Raw genomic sequence first — 24,891 nt, 5'->3', positions numbered from 1 at the left:
GGGAGAGGACAAACACAGGGTGAAAGGACTTGGTCACTGAATGGATATCTCCAGAAAGCTGGGAGGGAAGACTGAAGGAGAATAATGATTCAGAAATCGAGGCCCTGGGTTACTGGAAGGATTGTGGCATTCTCAGAAGAAATAGGGAATTTGGAGGGGAAAGTGAAAATTAAAGAAGGAATATAATGCATTACATTTTGGAGACATGGAGATTGACAGAGACATCCAACCAGAAGTTACTGATATAGAAATGGAATTCCAGAGATGGGGGCTTGAGACATACAGCTATATAGAGAAAGACAGAGATTTGTGAATTACCTGGAACTAGATAAAGAGGTTATCAGACAGCAATGAAGAGATCCCTGGTGATCACTGAGGGAGCAGCCTCGGTCATGTGGTTCATACTCCAGACTGCAAAAGGTTGAGAAATGAGAGCAGCAGGGAAGCTAGGTAGCACAGTAAACAGAGCACCATCCCTGAAGTCAGGAGGACCAGAGTTCAAATTAGGCCTTAGACACTTGCTAGCTATGTGACCCGGGGCAAGTCATTTAACCCCAAATACCTCCGAAAAAAAAAAGAGAAAGAGAAAGAAGGGAGGGGCAGGAAGGAGGTGGTGAGGAGATGAAGGTTATGTGTATACATCACTCTGGCTGTTTGACAGGCAAAAGGAGTAGAGACAGAATAATTTGAAGCAAAAGTATGGTTAAGTTGTGGTGTTTTTAGAATCATGGAGACTAAAGGGAAGGATTCTGGAGAGAAGGAGGACTAAAGATGAGATAGATTGATGACATACTCCTGAAAACTCCTGAAAGAGATGGGGTAATGGAATTAAGGGCACAAGGAAAGGACTTGGCACAGCAATGACTACCAGTAGCACAGTGCAGTGGAAAGAGTGATGGATTAGGAATCAGAGGATCTGTGTTCACATCCTGGCTGGCCACTACCTATGTGACTTTGACCAAGTCACTGGTCTCAAGTTTCTTTGACTACAAAATGAGGAAGTTAGACTAGATGACCTCTTATAATCACTTCCAGCTCCACAGCTTTGATCCAGTGAGGCCCTCAGGAAGCAAGGAGAGGAAAGGTAGAAATAACAGGTGAGCTTTGAGATATCAAACACCGAACTCCTTGAAAAGGGATGGGGACTAAGTTCAAATCAAAGAAAAGAGATCAAAGAAAAAGGAAAAATGACCTATATGTACAAAAATATTGATAGCTCTTTCTGTAGAGGCAAAAAACTGGAAATTGAGGGGATGCCCACCAGTTGCAGAATGGCTGAAAGTTGTGGTATGTGATTCTGATAGGCTACCATTGTGCTATAAGAAATAATGAGCAGTTGAACAAGTTGTGGTATATGAATGCAATGGAATGCTATTGTGCTATAAGAAATGATGAACAGGAAGACTTCAGAGAGGCCTGGAAGGACTTATATGAACTGATGCTGAGTGAAAGGAGCAGAACCAGGAGAACTTTGTACACAGCAACAACCATGGTGTGCGAAGAATTTTTCTGGTAGACTTTAGCCCTTCACAGCAATGCAAGGACTTAAAAAATTCCCAATGGACTCCTGAGGCAAAATGCCTTCCACATCTAGAGAAAGAACTATGGAACTGGATCATGGAATGAAGCAGATTATTTCCTTTTGTATCATATTTTGTTTTGTTTTATGGTTTCTCCCATTCATTTTAATTCTTCTATGCAACATGACTAAGGTGAAAATTTATTTAATAAGAATGCATGTGTAGAACCTATATAAGATTGCATGCCATCTCAGGGATGGAGAGGGAAAGGAGGTAGGAAGAAGGGAGGAGGGAGGGGGAGAAAATCTAAGATATAGATGGAAGTGATTGTAGAAAACTGAAAACAAATAAATTTATTTTTAAAAATAAAATAAAGACTGTGAACATTAAGAAAATTAAAGATATTACTGAGTAGAAAAAAAAACAAATAGAGGAATAAATGATTTTTTGAAAAAAAAAAAGGAATGATGAGCAGGATGCTTTCAGAAAAACCTGGGGAGGCCTACATGAACTGATACAAAGTGAAATGATCAGGACCAGAAGAACACTGTACACAACAATATTGTATCAATGATCAACTGTGAAAGACTTAGTTATTCTGATCATCAAAATGATCCAAGACAATTCCAAAGGACTAATGATGAAAAGCACTGTCCAATCTCCAGAGAGAGAACTGATCAACTGAGTGCAGACTGAAGTATAATTTTTTCACTTTACTTTTCTTGCTTTTTTTCGCAACATGGTTAATATGGAAATATGCTTTGCATGATTTAATTTTGTAAAAGTGATGGCATGTTGCTTGCTTTCTCAACAGGATCTTCTTTTTTTCTTTAAAAAAATTCTGTTATAAGCAATGGCTTTCTAGGAGGCAAGAGGGGGAGGGTTATGAGAGGAAATTTTGGTGATATGAAAAACAAATTATTTTTAAAATTATTTTTTTAATATAAATCTTTTTTACAATTTTTCTATTTTATAAAAAGATAAGCATTCAGAAGACTAAGAACCCCTAATGGGTTGAGACTGGTAAAAATATTAAAGATAAGTAGGATGCTTATAAATCCCATGAATAAGCTCTTTTAGGGCAGTTACTCTTCAATTTTGGTCTTGCTACCCTTTAGCAAAATGCCTTGAACATATTAGGTTGCTGTTCAGTTGTTTCAGATGTGTCTGACTCTCCATGACCGTATTTGGAGTTTGCTTGGCAAATATGTTGAAGTGGTTTGCCATTTTCTTCTCCAGCTCATTTTACTGATGAAGAAATTGTGGCCAGTGGGTGAAATGACTTGCCCAGGGTCACCCAGCATGTGTCTGAAGCAGGATTTGAACTCAAGCCTTCCTGATTCCAGGCCTGGCTCTCTATCCACTGTGTCCTACAGCTACTCTATTAGGTGTTTAATACATGTGTACTGCACTGGTGACAGGAAGCACTTAAAAAAATATATATGTTGGAAATGAGAATAAATAAGGGATGGGGGTAGCTAGGTGGCAAAGTGGATACAGTACCAGCTCTAGACTCAGGAGGAGCTGAGCTCAAATTCAGCCTCAGACACTTACTAGCTGGGTGACCCTGGACAAGTCACTTAATCCTGACTGCCTCCAAAAAAGAAAGGGAGAGGCCCACTGCCTGGGGTGGATAATATGTCAATAAATGAGGAGCAGGAAGCAGAAACAAACCAACTCAACCTCAATTCAAGTTAACAAATGCTTGCTAACCAACTATCATGGGCAGAACACTGCTGAATGCTCAAGGAGACATAGAGTTTAGTTCAAACAGCCCTTTCCCTCGTGGAGTTTATGGAGTTCTTCTTTCACTTCCTGCTCAAAAATCAAGAATCTAAGAAAGCAAGATATGTGAGCAGGATACCAGGAAAAACCTATGGGATGTTTTCTCTATAATCCTAAGGGCTCCAATGGGAGGGATAAAGGGAACACTAGAAAGTAAATTAGGACACCTGGGTTTGAATCCTCATCCTGCCCCTGATAAGCTGTATAACACTGAACAGATTCCTTCCTGAAGTGACCTCCAAAGGTCTGCCCTGAAATCAGATTTGCTTCTCTAGGTACCTACCTCTCCGGGCAAAGAATTTTTCTTGGCAAGCTGATTCTCTGCTTGAGGTGATTCCTGGTGAGCTCGTCGACCCATCTTTGCTCCCTAATTAAAAAAAATAAAAAAACACAGAGGGACCTTGTGTCAGTTACTTTCATAATGACTAGTGGGATAAGAAATCTGGAAATGGTTGTGAGGACCGAATTTTCACAAGGGAAGAAAGATATAATTTGAATAGAATTGTCAGGCTTTATGTATACCTTAAAATAAGCAACTTGGATATGCTCTATAGCAGAGGAGAAAACCAATTCATTCTCATGAGCTTTACCCCAAAAGTCACAGACTATTTGGAGATTAAACTCACTCCGTTAAACCCAGAAACACAATTTTAGGATGGACTAAGATCTCATAGCACAACTCAAAGAAAAGAAGTAAAGGATTCCATATCTAACTACAGGATTTTCAGGAAACCAAATTTCTAAGCTGCAACTTTGCATGAGAATGGTTACCAAATATTGTTGGAAAACAGGTTTCTTAGATTCTATGGCAGCCTACACCAGAGAAATACAGAGAGCAGTTGTTTTGACTTGGACTCTGTCTGGATGTGCATCTAAGAGACATCACCCAAGGGAGACTACTTCAAGAATTCTGAGGCAAAATGCTTTGAAATCAGGACATTTGCAACTTGAGGTAATCAAAACCAACATTTGCAGGTGTTTCCAAAAGTCCTTTGCAGTAAAGGCTCAGTATCTTGGAGATTATTTTTTGAGGGCCTAAACTAAACTTGGCTCAGTCAGATAAAATTTGTATGAAGTACCAGGAACTACTAGCCTGTCTAAATTCTAAAGAGTTAAGCAGGACTTTTAGAAGGTTTTTCTGTCACTTTAATATCCTAAGCTTTTCTGTTTTTCTCAGGACCTGAAATAACAACACACCAGGTTCAAAAATATTATAGTTATCCTAAATTTCAGTGCATTTTTTAATAACGCATAGGTCTGGGAGTCAAGAAGGCCTTGGTTCATGTCCTGCCTCTGAGACAAACTGTGTGACTCTGGACAAATTAGTTAAATCCTCAGTGCCCCTGCCAACACTCCTCTAAGAACAGAAGATTCAGAACAGTTTCTGATCTTCATTGTTTCATTTTCCTCACCCAGACAACTACTCCCTCCCATTTTTTAAATCCAGTTTTAAAATTTGCTCTTAAATGCTCTTTACAATTTTTTAAAAAACAGATGTTCATCCTAGATACTCAAGTTTAAAACTGCATAAAGACTTTAAGCTCTATGAAGATCCAATATAACTCCAAGAAGATATTATCTAGTAATATCACAAACTCTTAATGGTCACTTTGGTGGAATATGTACCATCACTGACCTATCAGCACTGTCCATGACTACGTAGTTAGGCACATCAAATGTCCTACTATTGCAATTTAGCTGGTCAGTGAAACAAGGACATCCCATCTAATACACATTCTTTGGAGGCCACTGAATACCATCCACACATCTCCACTGAATCTTTCCACTGGGACCACGGTACAAGTCATTCATTAGGCCTGCAGGCAGGAAAACCTGGCTTCAAATTCTGTTTCAGATGGTAGCTGCGTCACCGTGGACAAGTCATTTAACTTCTATTTGCCTCAGTTTCTTCAACTGTAAAATGGGGATAATAATAGTACCTCCGCCCCCAGGGTTGTTGTGAGGATCAAATGGGATAGTCCTAAAGTATTTGGGACGGAATATTCAATACTCTGATATTTAACCGTTGTTCCCTTCCCTCATGCTGACTGAGGGTTTTGTAATGAAATACAATGAACTGCCCTTAGACCAAAACTGTCCAACCCTTTGGTGAATCTGATCTCAAATAACTGTGACAGCAAACACAAGGGGAGGAAGAGAATGCCCTTTAGATAAGCCTTTGTACTTAAAAAAAAAAAAGCCTGACTTGGGAACTAGCCTAATGTAGAGGCACCTTCACCCTTGTGATTTATACAGATGGTGAAGCTGGGAAACACCCTCTTGGTGAGTTTGAGAAGTGAGGGAGTATCATCTGTATGCCCATAGGTATACAACATATAGTTTTCATTAAAACATGCCAGCCGCTACAAGAGCCTCCATTAATGACATGACAGCACTCCTTAAATCTAGGGATTCTTAAAGTGTGGACCCAGAACCCTCGCTTCAGGACTCCAAGAGGTCAAAATGACGCTTGTCATCATACTAAGATCTTCTCTGCCTGTTTAAATGCTCCATCTCTTCCAACTCCCCATCTGTAGGAATCCCAATACACTTCAATGAAACCAAGACATCCCAAGAGGTAGAATGCAGAAGCCAACTGAACCCAGCTGTCCTCCAGGGAGCCAGACGCAGAGAGTTTGCAAAACTATCGAAAACAGCGTCATTCTCACTCATTTTTTTTGTTTTGGAAATGTTATTTTTCATCAAATGCCATTTATGTGAGCATGGAACAGGTGCACTCTCAGGGCATTTTAAATCTGTCAGCTTTGGTTTCTGACACGTAAATTCTACAGAGACGACTCAGAGAAAGAGAAGTTCTCTGGGCGTCCCCGGACACTGCGGAGAGCGTCCTCGGGTCCCGAAACCCCCAAGTCTGGGACTCGACACCCCAAACAACCCTCGGTGACTGCTGAGCCCAGGGGGGCAGCTCTCGGGCCCGGGCCTCGGGCCGCCCCTGTCCTTCTGGGTCGGGGGGCTTCACCAGGGGTCCTGGGGACTGAGATGGGGGGCGGGGCGGGGACGGTATCTTGGTTTTCACCTAACGTATTTTATTTTAAGAATTTAAAAGTCTGGCACTGGGAACGCTTCCGTCGGCCTCGGGCTCTGGGCCGCCGCACTCCGCTCCTCCCAAGCCTCACGGCGGCCCGGGCGAGCTGTCCGGCCCCGCCCGGCCTCTCCCGGGTCCCCTCCTCCCCAGAGGGGGAAGGCAGGAGGGGAGAGCCGGCCGGAACCGGGCCGAGCCGCTGCCGCCCAACCCTCCCCAGCTGGCCCAGTCCTCACTGAAGAAGCCGATCCGCGGCGCTTCTCCTCGCAGAGATCCAACACATCCTCCATGGCCGCGGCTGCTGACGTAACTTCCGGGAGCCCCGGGGCCCGGATAGCGTCCCTAGCAACCGGCTCCCCGCCCCCGCCCACCCCGCTATTAAAGGGACCGCGACTGATTTTCAGGGCTCTTGGGTGCCCGCTGAGGGAGAGAGAAAGGAGGGTAGAATAAGAGGACAGGAAGGGAGGAGGGGAAAGAAAACAGGAGGAGAGAAGGAGAAACGGAGAGGGGAAGGGAGGAGTGGAAAGGAAAAGAAGGGAGAGAGAAAAGAAGAAAAAAGGGAGGAGGAAAGTAGGAAAGGAAAAGGACAGGGAGGAGAGGAGAAGGGGAGCAGAGAAAAGAAAGGGAAGGGAGGAGGGAAAGGAGGAGAGAAGAGGAAAAGGAGAGGAAACGTTAAGAAAAAAGAAAGAAGGAAGGAAAAAAAGGGCAGAAAGGAATGAAAAGGAAAGGAAGAGAGAAGGGGAAGAGAAAAGAAAGAAGGGAAAAAGGAGTGAAAAGAAAGAAAAGGGAAGGAAGAAGGGAGGAGGGAAAGGAGGAGAGAAAAGAGAAGGGAAGAGAAAGGAGAGGAAATAGGGTCAGAAAAAAGAAAGAGGGAAGGAACAAAGAAGGGAAGAGAGGAATGAAAAGGAAGGGAAGAGAGAAGGGAAGAGAAAGTAAGAGGAAAAGAGGGTAGAAAAAGAGAGGAGGGAAAGGAAGAGAGAATGAAGAAAGGGGCAGAAAGGAGGTGGGACTTGTTCTTTCTTAGTCCTAGCTGAGTAATACTTCAGGGAATTATGCCCATCCCCCTGAGGAACAGTTCTCTTTCTAGTCATTGCCTCAAGCACTTTCTCTTGCTAAAAGTCACTGAGTTTTCTCCTGTGGGACTGAGTGAGCATTTAGGGTTACAGGATCAAGGATTTAGGACCGAAAGGGACTTTGGAGGCCATTTATTCCAACTCGACTCTCCTTCTAGCACCCCTCATTTTGCAGATGAGGTCTGAAGTCACAGAGTTTAAGAAAGGCTTGCCCAAAGATTCAAACTAGTCATAAATAACAAATGCAGAATTTGAACCCAGGTCTCTGCTTCCAAAACCAGTGCTTTTTCATCTGCATAAAGCTGCCTCTAGCTAATTTGTCCAAAGTTGGTTCTGTACTGAAGAAGGGTAGTTTAAGGCAGAAATAACAGACATACTTGCTAGATACATGTATCCCTACTACTAGACTGTGCTAAGCTTCTTGAGGACTAAAGAGCATTTCATTTCATATTTCCAGGGTACTGCACGGTGCCATGTACATAGTATATGCTTAATAAACCCAATTCAATATTTATTTAGTTTCTGTTATGTGCCTCACAACTGTCTGTCATCGAGCTCAATGGACTCTGGCTTCCTCCTCTTCCGCACTACTATACACTGGGGAAGATTTATTTAAAGCTTAAGTTTGGGTTCATATCTTATCGTATTCCCAAAGTGGAGGCGTAGAGTGATAGCTGGTGTATATGATGTAAATCAGGAATGAGATAGTTAGTTATTTCCTGCAAACAAAAGACTCACAGATGTAACAGAAAGAAAAAAATTAACCAAGCTAACTAAACTAGCAGTTACTGTGATACTCAGCTAGGAGACATACAGAAAACCACCAACATAAAGCATTCGTGGGACTGCCAAAAAGGTACTTTACGTTTTCACCTCTGCTTTGCCACACTCAGGAGATGTCTTTTGGCAAGTCAGGCCAAAAATATCGGGCTCATCCTTCAGAAAGGGGCCAACTTCTTCAAGAGTGCTAGTAGTTTCTTGGGACTCCTTTAGAAGGGAAATCAAAAGGGACCCAAAATCTCTGGACCTCTCATACTCAGTAAGGTCACTTTGCAAACCTTGACATTCCTATCTCTAGACTGATGTTCAGTCATCTAGGAAGTTTTCCACCCGAGTTCTAAATGCTATCCCCTAGAGGGTCATGGTTGGTGGTGGTCGTCCTTTGTTCTCGAAGAGGACCAAAATGGCATCACTATGTTAGAGTTAAGTTACAGTGTGTTCAACTGTGGCTGATCAGACCAATATGAGCTCAGAATGATCTACCACAGGTTGGGCACAAATAATCCTTGTGAACATTTGGGGTGGATTCTCTAGATTTGCACATCTTGTGTTTCTTTTGAGCTACCTCAATTCTGCTTTGTTCATAGAGTACACCTTCTTTAATGAGGGTACACTGAGTGGTCCTGTGCCAGTGTTTCCCATGTCACACAATCAATTCCAAAGTTCTTCAGAGAGACCTTGAGAGTGTCCCTGTATTGCTTCTTCTGACCACCATGTGAGCGCTTACTTTGTGTGAGTTCTCTGTAAAATAGTCTTTTAGGGAAGCACATTTGGCATTTGAACAACATGGGCAGCCTCTTGGAGTTGTGCTCTTTGTAGTAGAGTTTGAATGCTTGGCAGTTTAGTTCAAGAAAGGACCTCAGTGTCTGATACTTTACCTGTCAGGGGATCTTCAGAATCTTTGTAAGACAATTTAAATGGAAGCCATTCAGTTTCCTGGCATGATGCAGGTACACTGTTCAGGTTTCACTGGCATACAATGAGGTCAACACAATGGTTCTAGAGCAGGGGTGAGGAACCTGCAGCCTCAAGGCCACATGTGGCCTTCTAGGTCCTTGGGTGCAGCCTTTGGACTGAGTCCAAGTTTTACAGAACAAATCATTTCATTAAGGGAATTTGTTCTGTGAAATTTGGATTCAGTCAAAGGGCCCCACTTGAGGACCTAAAGGGCCACATGTAGCCTCAATGCTGCAGGTTCTCCACCCCTGCTCTAGAGGGTCAAAAGAAGAGGGAATCACGGGTGGGGTAACTTCCTTTTAAAAAGCCCACTAAGGGTGAATCAATGGAATAGGTTAGGTACACAAGACACAATTATCAAGGACTATAGTAACCTACTGTTTGATAAACCCAAAGACTTCACTTTCTCGGATCAGAACTAACTATTGTACAAAAACTGCCAGGAAAATTGGAAAATAGTATGGCAGAAACTGGGCATAAACCAACCTCTTACCCTATATACAAAGATTAAGGTCAAAATGGGTGCATGATTTAGACATAAAGGGTGATGCTATAAGCAAATTAGGAGAGAAAGTTTATCTGTAAGATCTATGGAGAAAGAAAGTATTTATGACCAAATAAGAGATAAAGACCTTTATGAAATGGATGATTTTGATTACATTAAATTAAAAAGGTTTTGCACAAACAAAGCCAATTCAACCAAGATTAGAAGGGAAGCAAAAAAACTATGAAATTATTTTTATAGCCAGTGTTTCTGATAAAGGCCTCGATTCTAAAATATATAGAGAACTGAGTCAAATTTATAAGAATGCAAGTCATTCCCCAATTGATAAATGGTCAAAGGATTTGAATAGGCAATTTTCAGATGAAGAAATTAAAGCTATCCATAGTCATGTGAAAAAATGTTCTTAATCACTATTGATTAGAGAAATGCGAATCAAAACAACTCTGAGGCACCACCTCATACCTATCCTAGTGGCTAATATAACAAAAAAGGAAAATGATAAATGTTGGAGAAGATGTGGGAAAATTGGGTATTGGTGGAGTTATGAACTGATCCAGCCATTTTGGAGTGCAATTTGAACTATACTCACAGGGTTATAAAAATGTGCATGCCCTTTTTTTCAGCAATACCACTACTAGGTCTGCATCCCAAAGAAATTATTAAAAAGGGAAAAGGAATCACATGTACAAAAATATTTACAGCTGCTCTTTTTGTGGTGGCCAAGAATTGAAAATCAAGGGGATGTCCGTCAACTGGGGAATGGCTGAACAAGCTGTGATATATGATTGTGATGGAATATTTTTGTTCTATAAGAAGTGAGGAGTAGAGAGATTTCAGAAAAACCTGGAATTACATGAACGGATGTGGAGTGAACGGAACCAGGAGAACCCTGTACACTAGGCCTGCATAACATATGGCCTGTGGCCCACTTGTGGCCTAACAAAGAATTTCTAACAGCACACAAGAAGTATAGAGTTGCCACTGTGCACACTCCTCTCTGTCACCTGACCCACAGCAAACAACCATCATCAGTTTATCTCTAGTCTTACCTATCTGCAGCTGAATAAATTTAGCCTATTTTAATTTTGTCCCCAACTACTGTCAAGTTGTGAAGGTCTGTTGTACACAGTAACAGCAACATTGTGCAATGACCATCTTTGACAGATGTAGCTCTTCCCAGCAGCATAATGATCTAAGATAATTCCAAAAGACTCATGAGACAAAATGCTTTCCACATCTAGAGAAAGAACTATGGAGAATGCAGATTGAAACATACTATTTTCTCTTTTTTTTCTTTGTTGAGGTTTTCCCCTTTTGTTCTGATTCTTCTTTCACAACATGACTAATGTAGAAATATGTTTAATATGATTGTACATGTGTGGCCTGTATCAGATTCCATGCTGTCTTGAGGAGGGAGGAAGAGGGGGAGGGGGAAAACATCTGGAAGTCAAAATCACATAAAAGTGAATGTTGAGAAGTAAAAATAAATTAATTGCTTAATAACATTTTAAAATAAATAAATAAACATTTAAAAATTTTTAAAAAAGAATGCTTGGGGGAAAAATTTTAAAATTAAAATTCCCCTAAGTCTTGTACTCTTCCAGATTAGTGGCCAAGAAAGAGATTGTTTCACCATTCTTGAAGAGCCCAAAAGGGGAGCTAGCACATAGAAGTTGACAGGCAAGATCTGTACAACCCCTACTTATGCCAGACACTGAAGGATAGATACAAATGAAAGAGTCCCTACCTTCAAGAAGCTTATAATCTGCTGGAAGAATGCAACATATACAAAAGTAAGTAAATATAAAATATATTTAATACAAACTAATTTCAAGAGGACAAGAGTGCTAATAACTAGGGGAAGTAGGCTGTACAGTAGATAGAGCCCTTAGGGACTAGAGTAAGGAAGCTGTGAGTTCAAATCCTGCTTCACACTGACTGTGCAAGTCACTTAACCTCTGTCTACCTCAGCTTCCTTATCTATACAATTGTTATTGTTCAGTTGTTTCAGGTATATCCGACTCTTTATGACCCCATTTGGGGTTGTCTTGGCAAAGATATTGGAGTGGTTTGCCTTTTCCTTTTCCCACTCATTTTACAGATGAGCTCATTATACAGATCTATAAGAGGGGGATAATAATAGTACTTATTTCCCAGGATGTATCAGCAAGGACCCCAACATACGCAGGAGGTGTATGTTGGGGTTCTTATATATGCTACACAGATTCTTATATATGCTCTTCTAAAAGGAAAACAACTTTTGAGGGGTCAACAATCATTTTAATCAAGTATATGTATCATTCACTTAGTTCAGGGGAAAAAGTCGCCACCCTGAATTTCAGAGAAAATACAGAGAAATTAAGATACATAGACAGGGCTTCCAACTGCCTGATCATAAGCAATACATACATCACAGAACAACAGACAGATGCAACTGTCTGACCATACATACACAGTTACCAGAGAGAGAAGCACCAACATCTGAGTTTTCAAAGCTGGGAGGCTCCTGAGTGGCTGCCCAGAGTTTCATCTGGTCAAACAAATGCTGAGTAAGCCCCAAAGTAAAACCTCACCTTAGAATACTTATACATTTTTCAGAGCCAGAGGGCATTACAACCCTTGAGAGCCAGTGCCTCATTAACAAAAGGTGTGGGCCTTCCTACAAATCTTCCTACACCCATTAATGGGTGGGGAAGATCTTTCCATTAAGAAGCAAAATTATATTAACAATAAGCAAAAATGCTTATTAAAAAATGTGTTATCAACGCATAGGATTGTTATAAGGATCAAATGATATAACAATTTTAAAGTGCTTAGCATAGTAGCTAGCATATAATAAACTACATAAATGTTAGCCATTATTATTAATGGTTATTAAAGTACTAAGAAAGAAGATGGAGGTGGTCAACCACCAGACTGACCCAAAGAGGTCAAAGACGAATCATATGAAATAACGCTGGAAGGGTAGGTAGGAACTAGTGACTTTAAATTAGTAATATTTTTTTGGCATCCATAAGGATGATGTGGAGAAGGGAATATACAAAGGTAGAAAAATATTCTTGTAGAGAACATGTGGGGCTCAGGGATGCTTTGAGACTCTTAGATCCAGCAGTCCTTTTTCCCCTTCTCAGAATCCTCACCAAATTCACTTTGGGAGTGAGGTGCTCCCTAGCTAAGCTGGACTGGTGATGCATTCCAGGTCTTAGTATTTCAGTTAATAGGTCAATCTACCATAGAATTGAGTCAAGGTCAAGACTGCTTGCCTGTGCTGGCTCCTCACTGGACTCAGCTGCTGCTTCTCGGTGGTCTCTTCTATCCACTTAAGTTGGTGAGTAGACCTTTAACACCTCTCCCCGAGTTTCAAAGTCCACATGGTTGTAACCTGGTCGATTCCAATTTTGCTACTTAGTCATCTAAGGTCAGAAAAGAATGAGTGTAATAGAGACAAAAGAAACAGAGGCACCATGCATTCAGGGACACTCGGTGATCAGGGGTGAGAGAGGGCTCCACCTACCAACTCAGAGCAATCCTCTTCACTCGGAAACTACGTAGAAGAGGGCAAGAGATATTTCTGTAGGCGCAGTTCTAGCTCAGCAGTCAAGTCAAGTCAAGTCAAGAAGCACTTATACGTGCCAAGCACTATACTAAATAAGTACTAGGGATTCAAAAAAAGGCAAAAGGATAGTCTTTGCCCTCAAGTAGCTTATATTCTAATAGAGGAGGTAACAGATGAACTAATACGTGCATACAAGGTGTACACAGAGTAGATGGAAGGCACTTTGAGCATTAGTCAATTAAAAGGCTTTTCGTTGTCACCCAATATGACAACAGAAAACAGAATTTCTGAGCAAGTTCTGAAATGGAGGGAAGGGTCCTCCATTACAGATGCCCAAACCTCCACATGTAAGATTAGGACCTAGCAGGGTATATCCTTGGGTAGCCCACCAAAAAGGGCAAATCTAGGCATGCTCTAAGAATTGGGCCCTCACCCATTATAACAATATAGACATAATACAAAGCAAAGAATTTAAAAAGTTATAAGGTGTTACAAACAATTCAAAGCTATCGCTCCAGGCTGAGGAAATCTGGGAAGATTCCGCAGTCAAGGTGGCATTTGAGCCTAGTCTCAAAAGATAAGAAAGACTTCAGCTGGCAGAGCTATGATGGAGGAGGACATTGAAGGCACGAGAAACTGTCTTTTGCTTAGACACTGGCACTGAGGCCAGAGAGTAAAGAAAGGTGTTTGGGAACGTAAATAAGCCAGTTTGGCAGGAGCCCTATAGGGAGACAGAGCCAGATTGAGAAGGGCACTGAATGCCAAGGTAAAAAACTTGGATTTTAGTGAAAGAGTTTGAAATTTGGAATGTTGGGCATAAAGCCATGAAAGGGCATAAAGCCGTGAAAGGTGAGATAATCATGCACAAAGGAATATGACAGCAGTACAAAAGATGCCATCAACAGAAGAACCACATAGGTATAAATGAATCCTGGCTTGCGGGTAAAAAAAAAAAATGTGCCCAAATCATCAGGAAGATACAACACCCTGTTTTCTATTCTCAGAACAGACTTTTTTTTTTTTTCTTAATCCTATGCTTGGCTCCCACTGCTAGGACTCAGGGTTACCTCCCCAGCCTCATGCTCCTAAAGACCTGGGCCCCACAAAATTGAGGTACTTATCCTGAGTCCTAGGGCTTCATGACCCCTCAATTTCCTTCTCTGCTCTATAAAAATGTGTACTACTACGTGTTCATGAGCCAGTAAATCACACCCCTCACTCAGGGGTGGGGAACCTGTAGCTTCAAGGTCACATGTGGCCCTTTAGGTCCTCAAGTGCAGCCCTTTGACTAAATCCAAACTTCACAAAACAAATCCCCTTAATAAAAGGATTGTTTTGCAAAGATTGGACTCAGTCAAAAGGCCACACCCAAGGACCACATGTGACCTCGAGGCCACAGGTTCCCAACCCCTGCAGATAAATTAATGTTTCACTAGAGTTGAAAGGTCATATCATAGAGTGGGAGGGAGAAGGTTTGGTCTGAACGGCTTTTTAGTGCCCTTCACATACAGTAGAATGTAAGCTTCTTAGGGAGGAGGGACTGTTTCATTTTTGTCTTTGCATCAGTAGTGCCCATGTAGCTTATTAACTGAATAATGGAAATCATCACATTCCCCTGCAGTAAAGCCACCCCTGGCTGAGCAAAGCAACATAGCACGAAGCAAGATGGCAAAGAAAAACAGACATTTTGAGTCACAGAATTTACATTTGGAAGAGAATTCAGAGGCCATTTGGTCTGACCCCAGGCCTAGACATAGAATCTCCTCTCTAATATGTACAGGTGGTAAGGCAGTCTTTCTCTGAAGATCTCCAGTGAGAAGGAAAGAACTCCACTTGTCTCCCAAGGCAGCCCCACTTCACTTTTAGATAGCCCTAATTGGTAATAGGAGTCATTCACGTGGGGCTTTTGGTATCTTATTCGATTCTTACATCAACCCTAGTATTATCTCCATTTAACAGAGGGGGAAACCGAGGCTAAGAGAAACTGAGTGACTTGCCCAGGGTTACACAACCCATAAGTGTCTGAAGTAGGATTTGAACTCAAGGTCTTCCTGACTCCAAGTCTAGTGCTCTTATTCTCTTTGCTACCTAGTTTGTTTACTTGTTAGCGAGTTTTCTCTTTCATGGAGCTAAAATCTGCCACTGTAACTTCAGTTGTTTCTGGTTTTCTCTTCCAGGCCAGATGGGACGAATCTACTCCCTCTTCTACAAGATAGCTTTTGAAAAATTCTTCAAGACAGTGATCATGTTCCTCCACAAGACTTCTCCAGGGCAAACAGTCCTCGATGCCTTCAACCAGTCCTCATGTGGTGTAGTCTCTAAACCCTTCACCAACCTGGTCCTCTCTGTCTGGATGTTCTCCAATTTGTCAGTGCTTGTCCTGAAATGGGGCATGCAGAACGGGATGCAACAGTTTAGAAATGGTCTGGCTAGGGCAAAGTATAGTAGGACTGTCACATCTTTCTTCTAGATACTGTATACAATCAGTGCTTTCTCAGGAAAATACTGCCATGCCTATTTTTCATATGTATGTTGTACTATATTATTCATCCTTTTTATATATAATTTTATACATGCTGTCCTTTTATACCTAGCATTTATACAGTGCTTTAACATTTCCAAAGTGCTTTACAAATATTTGATCCTCATAACTACACTGGGAAGTATTATTCCCATTTTATAGCTGAGGAAACTGAGTCAGAGGTTCAGTGACTTACCCAGAGTCACATGGCAAGTAAGAGTCTGAGGCCAAATTTGAGCTTGAGTTTTCCTGACTCCAGGTCAGTTTTACTCTTCAGTTATGTCTCTCTTCATGACCCCACTTTGGGTTTTTCTTGGCAAAGATACCAGTGTGATTTGCCATTTTCTTCTCCACCTCTTCTGACAGATAAGGAAACTGAGGCAAACAGGGTTAAGTGATTTGCCCAGGGTCATACAGCTCATGTCTGAGGCTGTATTTGAATCCATGATTCCACGCCCAGTGCTGTATCCACTGCACCACCTATCTGCCCTGAAGTGGGAAGGAAGGGTCCCAGAAGTGTTGTTATTCAGTTGTTTCAGTTGTGTGCAACACTTTGTGGTGCTGTTTAGGGTTTTCTCAGCAGAGATAACTAGAGTGGTTTGCCCTTTCCTTCTCCAGCTCATTTACAGATGAGGAAACTGAGGCAAACGGTTAAATGATTTGCCCAAGATCCCACAGCTAGTAAGTGTCTGAGGATAGATTTGAACTCAGGGAGAGGAGTCTTCCTGACTCGGGTCCCAGCTATCTATCCACTGTGCCACCTGGCTACTCTCCTTCATTTTAAGGTTGAGGAAAATGAGACCCAGAGGACTTAAGGGAGTTGTCCAATGTCACACAAATGGCAAAAGCAGGATGTGAACCTACGTTGTCCAAATTCAGCACTCTGGGTAACCTGTGAAGACACACACGCACACACACACACACACACACACACAAATATTCACTTAACTTCTCTGAGCCTCAGTCTCTTCTTCTACAAAGTGTGGGGAAGGATGCTGAACTGGACGAACTTTTCAGCTCTAACGATCTGTAAGTCTCTGAGGCTATGAGTTCGTGACTTCTGTGAGGATGATGTTTCAGAAGCAACTGCCATCCAGGAGAAAGCTCACGGGATTCAGAGGCGGAAAGCCTGGACTCACTTCTCTCTTTGCCTCTCCAGCTGTGTGATTCTATGCCAATCACTCTACCTGTCAGCCTCAGTTTCCTCATCTGTAAAATGAGGGAAAATAATATTTACATTCCCCATTTCACAGAGTTATTATCAGAATCAAGAGCTGTATTGCATGAAAAGTGCTCTAAAACCACCGGCCCTAGAGTCAGGAGGACACGAGTCCAAATCCAGCCTCACTCACTCACTAGCTGTGTGACCTTCAGCAAGCTTCTGAAAAGAAAAAGTTCTCTAAATCCTAAAAACACCGTATGAATGTGAGTTCTAGTAATAATTATCTTCCAACTTCTAATCCAACTTCTAAAAATAAGATTGTGATGATTTCAAGTCCAGGATTCATAAATGAGCAACCTCCTTCATTGGTCCTGGGTGATGATGACTGGATTGTGCTCTAAGGTAAGATACCTAGAATCCTTTTCCTGTAGGCTCACAATTTTATTGTGAACTCTCCCTCCAGCATTTTGTAATTCTTCACCAAACTTAATTGAATGCCTCCTAGCTGCTCCTCTTAACAGAGGCAAGGCCTGGATACTCACTGACAATAATTCAAGGGAAAGAACATGACCTAAATAATAAGAAAAGACCTAAAACAGATTCAGGGAGATTGGAGATGAAATAGACATCCTAAAATGTGAATCCTGGGCACTTGAAAAGTAGCACAATCCTAGCTTTAATATTTATCCCCTGCCCTCTCAGCCTTGTGGCAGAGGAGATTGAATAAAAGTCTAAGAAGAGGAAAAAAGGGGATGAATATATTGTGTTCAGTTCTAGACACCAGGGTTTAGGCTAGAGAATGTCCAAAGAAAGGCAACCTGTATGGAAGAGGGCCTTGATTTATGGCAAATGAAGATGCCTAAGCAATGAATGGTCACTGCAAGCCCAAAGGGAGGGAAGGAGCATGTTTTTAGCCTAGAGAAAAGAATACTAAGTGGGAATGTGATCATTGTGTTCAGATATTTGAAAGGCTGTCATATGGAGGCTGTCATATTAAATGTGTTCTCTTTGACCTCAGAGAGTAACTAAGAACGGTGGGTGGAAGTTACAAAGAGGAAAATTTAGTCTTGCTGTGAGGGCAAATAAGAATTATAGTTGTCCAGAAAAGAAATGGCTTGTGGATTCCTCTTCCTTAGAAGTCTTTAAGAAGAAGCTAGAAAAGAAAAAGGAAAAAAGAAATTTACATGATACCTTTATCATATATTTAGAGAATAGCAAAGTGTACATAACAGATTTTACAGTTTCATGTGCAATCATTTTTATTCTATTATGTTATGGAAATGCTTGTTTTAGCCCATAAATTCAAAAAAAAAAGGAAGAAAGAAGGAAAGAAAGAAAGGAAAAGAAAGGAAAAAAAGAAAGGAAGAAGAAGAGAGAGAAAGAAAGAGAGAGACAGAGAGAGAGAAGATCTGGGCAACCACTTGTTTGGTATGCTATGGCAGAGGTTCCTTTATTTGTGGCTAGGACTGGATGACTGGGGAGGTCCCTTCTAACTCTGGGCTTCTATGAGTCTTCCTCTTCACCCATTTGGGAAGTGGGATCACTGTTAATCTTGCCTTTGCATTCTGTGGCTCCCTGTGGAAATGAGAATAGGAAGGAAGGCCTGCAAACATCTGGATGACATTTCAGCAAGAGAGAATTTATCTTTTTTTACGGCAAGGGAGCAATGCACTTGCATCTGGACAAAAACGGCCTCATTACATCAGAAAGACAGTCCTCTGCCGTCCAGGAAGGCTGGGCAATTCACCATTGTCTAAACACATCACAAATGTGCCTCATTCGGTGATTTTTTTCATATCTTACCCTACTTTTGGTGTGTCCACTCTACCCTCCATCAGTGGAAATGCTGCCTAACTACTGTTCAATGCCCCTTTTGCACCTCCATGAGGTTTTTTTTTCTGATTCTGCTGGTTAAAAATGCTCTTCAATAACACTTTGTCCCTTATTAGTCTACGGCTCTCCCCTTAGCTTTTTTCACTCCCTCACCAAACTCAGTTAAATGTATCCTAACTGTTCTAACTGCAAGTCCCAAATATGCACTGGCAATACTTCAAGGGAAACAGCATAAGAAGTCATAAGAAAAAGCCTAAAGCAGGTCCAGCGAGGGTGCAGATGAAATAGTCATCCTAAAATGTGAATCCTGGGCACTTGAAAAACAGGGGGAAAAGTCACAGCTTTGCTATCTATCCTCTGCCCTGCCCTGCCCCCCCCCCCCAGCCTTGTATTAGAGGAAATCAAATGAAGGCTGGGAAGAAGATGGGGAGAAGGGGGACCAATGTATCATGATGAGTTCTAGGAAGTTGCTATAAATATTTGTGTATATATAGGTCCTTTTCCTTTTTTGTTTTTGTTTTTATCTCTTTTGGGATTACAGACCTAGTAGTGGCATTGCCAGGTCAAAGGGTATGCATAGTTTTATAACCTTTTGGGCATAGTTCCAAATTGCTCTACAGAATGGTTGAATCCGTTCACAACTCCGACAAGGGTACATTAATGTCTCATTTTTCCCACATCCCTTCCAATATTCATCATTTACCTTTCCTGCCCTATTAGCCAATATAATAATGAAGGACATTCATAATCTAAGTGTCCTAGGAAGGCAATCAAAACACTGAAGGGCTATGTCAAGGATTTCTTTTTTAATTTTTGTAGAAAATAATGCAAAAATGCATTTTGTTTGTACTTCTTGAGCATTTAAAAAAATTTCTTTAACATGGCAATTTGCATAGACAACCTCTAAGCTTACTGAGAGGCAGTATGGCATAATGGATAAAGTAAGGATGACATTTTTCAAGTCCTGCCTCTGAAACTGAAATTGGCTGGTGACCAATCAGTGCTCCCAGGCACAGTCTCTAAGACTCTACAAGTTAGAAATGTGTTACTAACATGTGTTGGAGAGTTCTCCACACTGATGAAATCACAAAACTTGACCAAAAACAAAGACTCCCCAAGAGCAGGGATGAAGGCTTATTTGCCTTTGTGTTTTTCCCAGCAACTAGTGTTTCATTAGACTGTAAGCCGCTTGGGGGTATGGACTATTTTTTTTGCCTCTTTTTGTATGTACTTGTCACATAGTAGGTGTTTTGTTGTTCAGTGGTTTTGTTCAGTCATGTCTGACTTTTGTGACACCATTTTGGGTTTTTTTTGGCAAAGACACTGGAGTGGTTTGCCATTTCCTTCTCCAGCTCATTTTCCAGATAGCAAGCTAAGGGTAGGGTTAAGAGCCTTTGCCCAGGGTCATGTAGCTAGGAAGTGTCGGAGACCTAGTTTGAGCTTAGGTCTTTCTAACTCCACTGCATCACCTAGCTGGTCCACGAAGCAGTATGTAAGTGCTTAGCAAATGTTTAGTGCTTGACTGATACTTTTATTGATGTGCACTTGACATTTCATTGAAACAACTGAACACTTAGAAATTTGATATATCTGAAAGGCCAGACAGAAACAGAAGAAATCTTCATCCAAGACGTATCTTGGCCCAGAGCTGGTGGGCTAGGGTGTTAACTGGTGGGGAGCTGCAGGTAAGAGATGGGGCAGCACCTCTGCACCCAAGACCCTCTCATAAGACCTAGAAGAACATAATGTTCCATTGGGGGGCTTCATCTACCAGGGTAGCAGACTCACAGACCTTGACCTGCAATCCTAATTAAGGTCTCTCACTCCCTTCTTGGAAGGATGGAACTCCAGGAGTGCACTGTCCAGTACAGTAGATGAGCAACAGCCAGGATGAGGTCAGCATGAGTATGTCGGCCTGGGAGAGCAAGGACCATGAACAAATCTGCACCAAACTAGGCACTGCTATGAAGGTGGGCATTGCCATGAGGGTGCCAGGTGAAATCATTCTGTTCTGGGTCATCTTCATCATTGTCTACAACACCAGCTTTTACACCCACAAGTTCAAGGAGCACTTGTTTGAGCTTGCTGTGTACCTTTTCAAAAAGGTGTCCATCTACTCAGAGACCCCCTACGTCCTGACTCAGACCACCAGGGCAGGCTGGCCCCTGGGGGCACGTATACCTATAGATATAGACACATACACAGGGACAGATATGGACACAAACTGAGTCTCTTTTCAGAGAAAGAGAGAGACACATACTAAGAGTGACAGACACACAGATAGACATACACTGAAACAGACACTGGACAGAAGTAGAGACAGTCATACATGGCGACACAGACAGACAGACAGACATACACACACACACACACACACACACACACACACACACACACACACACACATCTCTCTCTTCTCCCCTGTCCCAGGACAGAACTCCAGATCAAGCCATCCACATCCCACCCTTGCCCTGCCCAGGGAGAGTTACCACATTCAGTTATTGAAGCCCAGGGCTATATCTCTCACTCATTCCCTCCTTGGTCACCTTCTCATTGACCAGATGACCTCTCCCTTGGACCTGTGGTTGCCCTTGACAGCCAGATATCCAAGAAAGATGAGAAAGACCAGGGCACGGTTTTATGCCTCAGAAACCTTTCTGCAGTTCTGGTTTATGTTCAGAACTGGAGTCAGATCCAGGTTTCCTGTGCAGGTTCTACCCACCCTGCCCCATTCTTTGTAAGACTAAGACCTAGATGGGAGGAAACCAGGGAATGCCGCACAGGAAACTCAACACCAAAGTGGGACTCGGATGAGAATCCAGGTCACTCCTAGGGTTTAATTTCTGCCCATCCCTCCTCCAACCACAGGTGGTGGGGATAAAATCTGCCTCCCATTTGCTATGACCTCTCCCCACATCCCTGCCCTGCCACTCACCACCAACTCTACTGTTTGAAAAACTAGACACAATGTGAACCTGATTTCAACATAAATTTGTTGAGAAAGAGAAGGCAGTGGCCCACTTATCTCCAGGAAAAAAAATTAAGGGAGGCAGCATCATGTATGGAAAAGAGATATTTGGTTCAGATCCTGACTCTCTCATTCATGTGTGAACATGAGGAAGTCACACCTCTGGGCCTCAGTTTCCTCAACTGTAAGATGAGACTATATGGCTTTGAAGGTCCCTGCCATGGCTAAATACATACTTCTGTGGCCATGATTCAATATGGAATCCCAGCAAAGCCAATGGTTCCCATGGTTCCTGGGAATCAGCAGGGAAATTCAGACTTATCCCCAGCCCCAGGGATGGAAGTTCCTAGGTCCTCTCATAGGCTCACAGGCCCACAGCTGTGTTACTGGCTTCCTTATGTATGTGTATGTGGGGGGGTAGGGGGGGGCAGGGAAGGGTAAGTTCTTAGCCTGTCAGCTCTGGACTCATTGTAAGAAGTGTCCCCTCTAAAGTTATTCCTTGACCCCCTCCTCTGGATTTGCCCTCACTTACTGTACTAAGTCCCAGGGAATTCTATCCCCTGGCCTACCTTAAAGGAAGAAAACCCCAGTGAATCTGAATGGAGGGCCTGATATTTCTGATGACCCCTAGCCACAGGTGCCAGTCACAAAGACTCTGGGAGCCAGCAGAAAGTAGCCCCCATCCTGAGGAGTCTTCCCTCCTGATTTGTGACCTTACCCAAGAGGCAGAGGCTGAGCCAGGGATGACTAGGGTATTCTAGGATTTGAGTGCCGACCTCCATACCCCACCCCCTTCTCTTTCCTTTCCAGAAAAACAGAATAAAATAATGGAAAACAAGGAGGGGGGAGAGCAGGATTCTAATAAATAGCCACTTGTGTGACCTCACACAGTTCCCTCTCTGAGTCTTAGTTTATTCCTCCTAAAAAGGACAAGATAGTTTCTAGGGCAGAATCCTAACTATTGATCCTGGCACCGGCAGCTATGATGGGTTAATGTGGGGGCAAAGCTGGCTCACTTGGAATACAGCTCTTTGGATGTTCTACAATTCTAATGAAAAAACCTGACCCATGATACCCCCTTTGTCCCCTTCCCCCTTTCTTTATCCCCAGTGGTCCCTCTTGGGAGGTTACAAGAAGTAGTTAATATAAAGAGATTTAATGGGAATTGGACAACCTGGGTCGTTAACCTTGGACATATCTCAAAAAAAAAGAAAGAAGGCAATTTGATATATGTGTTGGACACCTACACAGTGTCTACCCCTGCATCCGCTCTCAGTCCTTTATCCCCCATGTTCCCTTTATCGGGCCCTGCTTTTCAAATTGTTTCAGATCAAAAAGAAAAGAAAAATCCGGTAAAACTTTGGTCTTAAACTCTCAGTCGGTGTCAGAATCTGACCACCAGGGGGCAGGGTTGATCTTTTGATAAACCCACCCTCTTTCTGCTCCTCTGGAGCACCTCCAAGCCCCACAAAGCCCTCTCACTCCCCAGATCTTGTCAATGAAAAAATGGTGCCAGGATCTCTGAGGAGCAGAGCAGAATCCCGTTAAGAAGAACTGAATCACCTCGACAAGCGAGGCTTGGCACAGCCACTCCTGCAAACAGCTAGCACACACGATTCCCCAAAGTCCTTCCTCCAGGCAGGGTTGGGACTGCCCCTCCCGACCTGGCAGAGGAGGGGCCCCTTGGGTTACAGTTGGGTTTTTTTAAAGGAAGAATTGACAGCTAGGGGAGAGGGTGAAAGGAAGAGTGGAAGGAGCCCCAAGGAAAGAGGAGAGTTGACCAGGGTAACTTTCCAAAGGAGGTGTATTAGAAAACTGCCCTAAAAAAAGAGACTCCAGGAAACAGGGAAGAAAGCCCAGTACCACGTAGAATGAGAGGATTTGCAAAGTATTTTCAAATGGGATCTGCTTTTCCTGTGCCTGTTTAAAACATTAAAATTGTGCTGAATATGAGGCTGAGCTTGCTAGTCACTCCCTCCCCCCATCCCCAGCCAAAGACGTCATGGGAGGGAGGTATAAAATTTCAGCAGAGAGAAATAGAGAAAGCAGTGTGTGTGTATGTGTGTGTGAGAGAGAGAAGGAGAGGGAGAGGAAGAGGGAGAGAGGAGGGGAGAGGAAAGGAGAAGAGAGAGAGAGAGAGAGAGAGAGAGAGAGAGAGAGAGAGGAGAAAGAGAGAGAGGAGAGAGGAGAGAGAGAGGAGAGAGAGAGAGGAGAGATCAGAGGCAGCAGGGACGTAGCAGCCAGCAAAAAGCAAGAGGTAGGAGAAGAAAATGAGAAAGAAGGAATAACATTCAAGAAGGAGGAGTACAGTGAACTGCCTTGTTTTATTTTATTTTTATGGTTTTTTCTTTTTCTTTTTTTTAAAGTGAAGCAGTGAAAGAAGCAATGACCAAGGGAGAAGAGAAGCTAAGGTCCTGGTGACCCTGGGCGTCCAAGTGGATTACTGGGGCCAAACTGGAAGGAAGGCAGAAACCAGGTGCCTAGTCCTTCTGGTTACACGTAATCCCAGATCAGCAGCCAATGAAGACGAGAGGCAGCGAGTGACAAAAATAATTTCAAAAGCCCTCGAGGAAATGTAAACCAAGGGGAAAGTATGAATGGTGTGTCTGAAAGACAAGTGTGCCCAGCGCTTCCCTCTGTCCCCAGCCGGGGACGCTGGCCCGGCCCGGCCCAGCCCTGTCACCGGCCCCTCCTTTCTGGGGATCTGATTTTCTTCCTCTCTTCCTTCTTATTCTGGGCTCCCCACGGATACTGAATTTGGAAACTAAACACTGTTCTTAGTCTCTCTTCAAAACATCGACTTTGTCCCTCGTTGTCAAAGTAATATTTTGGGATCTTAGATAGCAGTTCTATTTATTATTATTTTTTCTACCTAAGGAAAACGCCCCCATTCTCCCCATTTCCCCCTCCAAACCTCCCCCCCACTCCCCACCCCAAGCCTTCCTTACCCCCTCTCTCCCCCTACTTGGTGCTCTTTACCTGGTTTGCCTGGAATCCCAGCCCAGCGGAGCCTGTGCAGACACATGGAGAAGGATCCCAACCTTGCAAGGCACAGAGCCTGCTTCTTCCTAAGCTTTGCCAACGCTTCCTGGAAGTCCTGAATCTCACTGCAGTGCAGTGAGTTCATGCACCCTCTTGCCAAGCCTCAGGCTTTGGGATCTGGGGAGGCTGCATCGAAAGCTCTGCCT

At 42.8% G+C, this 24,891-nt stretch overlaps 1 protein-coding gene and 1 long non-coding RNA gene across 3 annotated transcripts in view; both read right to left on the bottom strand.

Annotated features, from left to right (window-relative positions):
• Window positions 1-6,721, bottom strand: part of IFT43 (intraflagellar transport 43) — a 135,126-nt gene extending 128,405 nt beyond the window's left edge. The window contains exons 1-2 of the mRNA XM_072623308.1: window positions 6,585-6,721; window positions 3,589-3,672 (exon numbers count right to left, since the gene is read on the bottom strand). Of these exons, the coding sequence (XP_072479409.1) occupies window positions 3,589-3,672; window positions 6,585-6,638 (138 nt within the window). The 5' untranslated portion in view covers window positions 6,639-6,721. The remainder of the gene's footprint in view (window positions 1-3,588; window positions 3,673-6,584) is intronic.
• A 4,736-nt stretch (window positions 6,722-11,457) lies between these two features.
• On the bottom strand, window positions 11,458-24,768 carry LOC140513655 (uncharacterized). 2 transcript variants are annotated; one of them, XR_011970268.1, is made up of 2 exons: window positions 24,683-24,768; window positions 11,458-13,076 (listed from the first exon to the last, which is right to left on the bottom strand). It is a non-coding gene; the product is annotated as an uncharacterized lncRNA (long non-coding RNA). The 2 variants fall into 2 exon arrangements; XR_011970269.1 differs by lacking the exon at window positions 11,458-13,076 and adding an exon at window positions 15,383-16,949 and having other exon boundaries at window positions 24,683-24,765.
• Window positions 24,769-24,891: the final 123 nt, after the last annotated feature.

This window comes from Notamacropus eugenii, chromosome 7, assembly GCF_028372415.1.
Source record: "Notamacropus eugenii isolate mMacEug1 chromosome 7, mMacEug1.pri_v2, whole genome shotgun sequence".
In the NCBI taxonomy this organism is placed as follows: Eukaryota; Metazoa; Chordata; class Mammalia; order Diprotodontia; family Macropodidae; genus Notamacropus; species Notamacropus eugenii.
The sequence above is the reverse complement of the archived record's forward strand: the minus strand, read 5'-3'. Positions and strand labels throughout refer to the sequence as shown.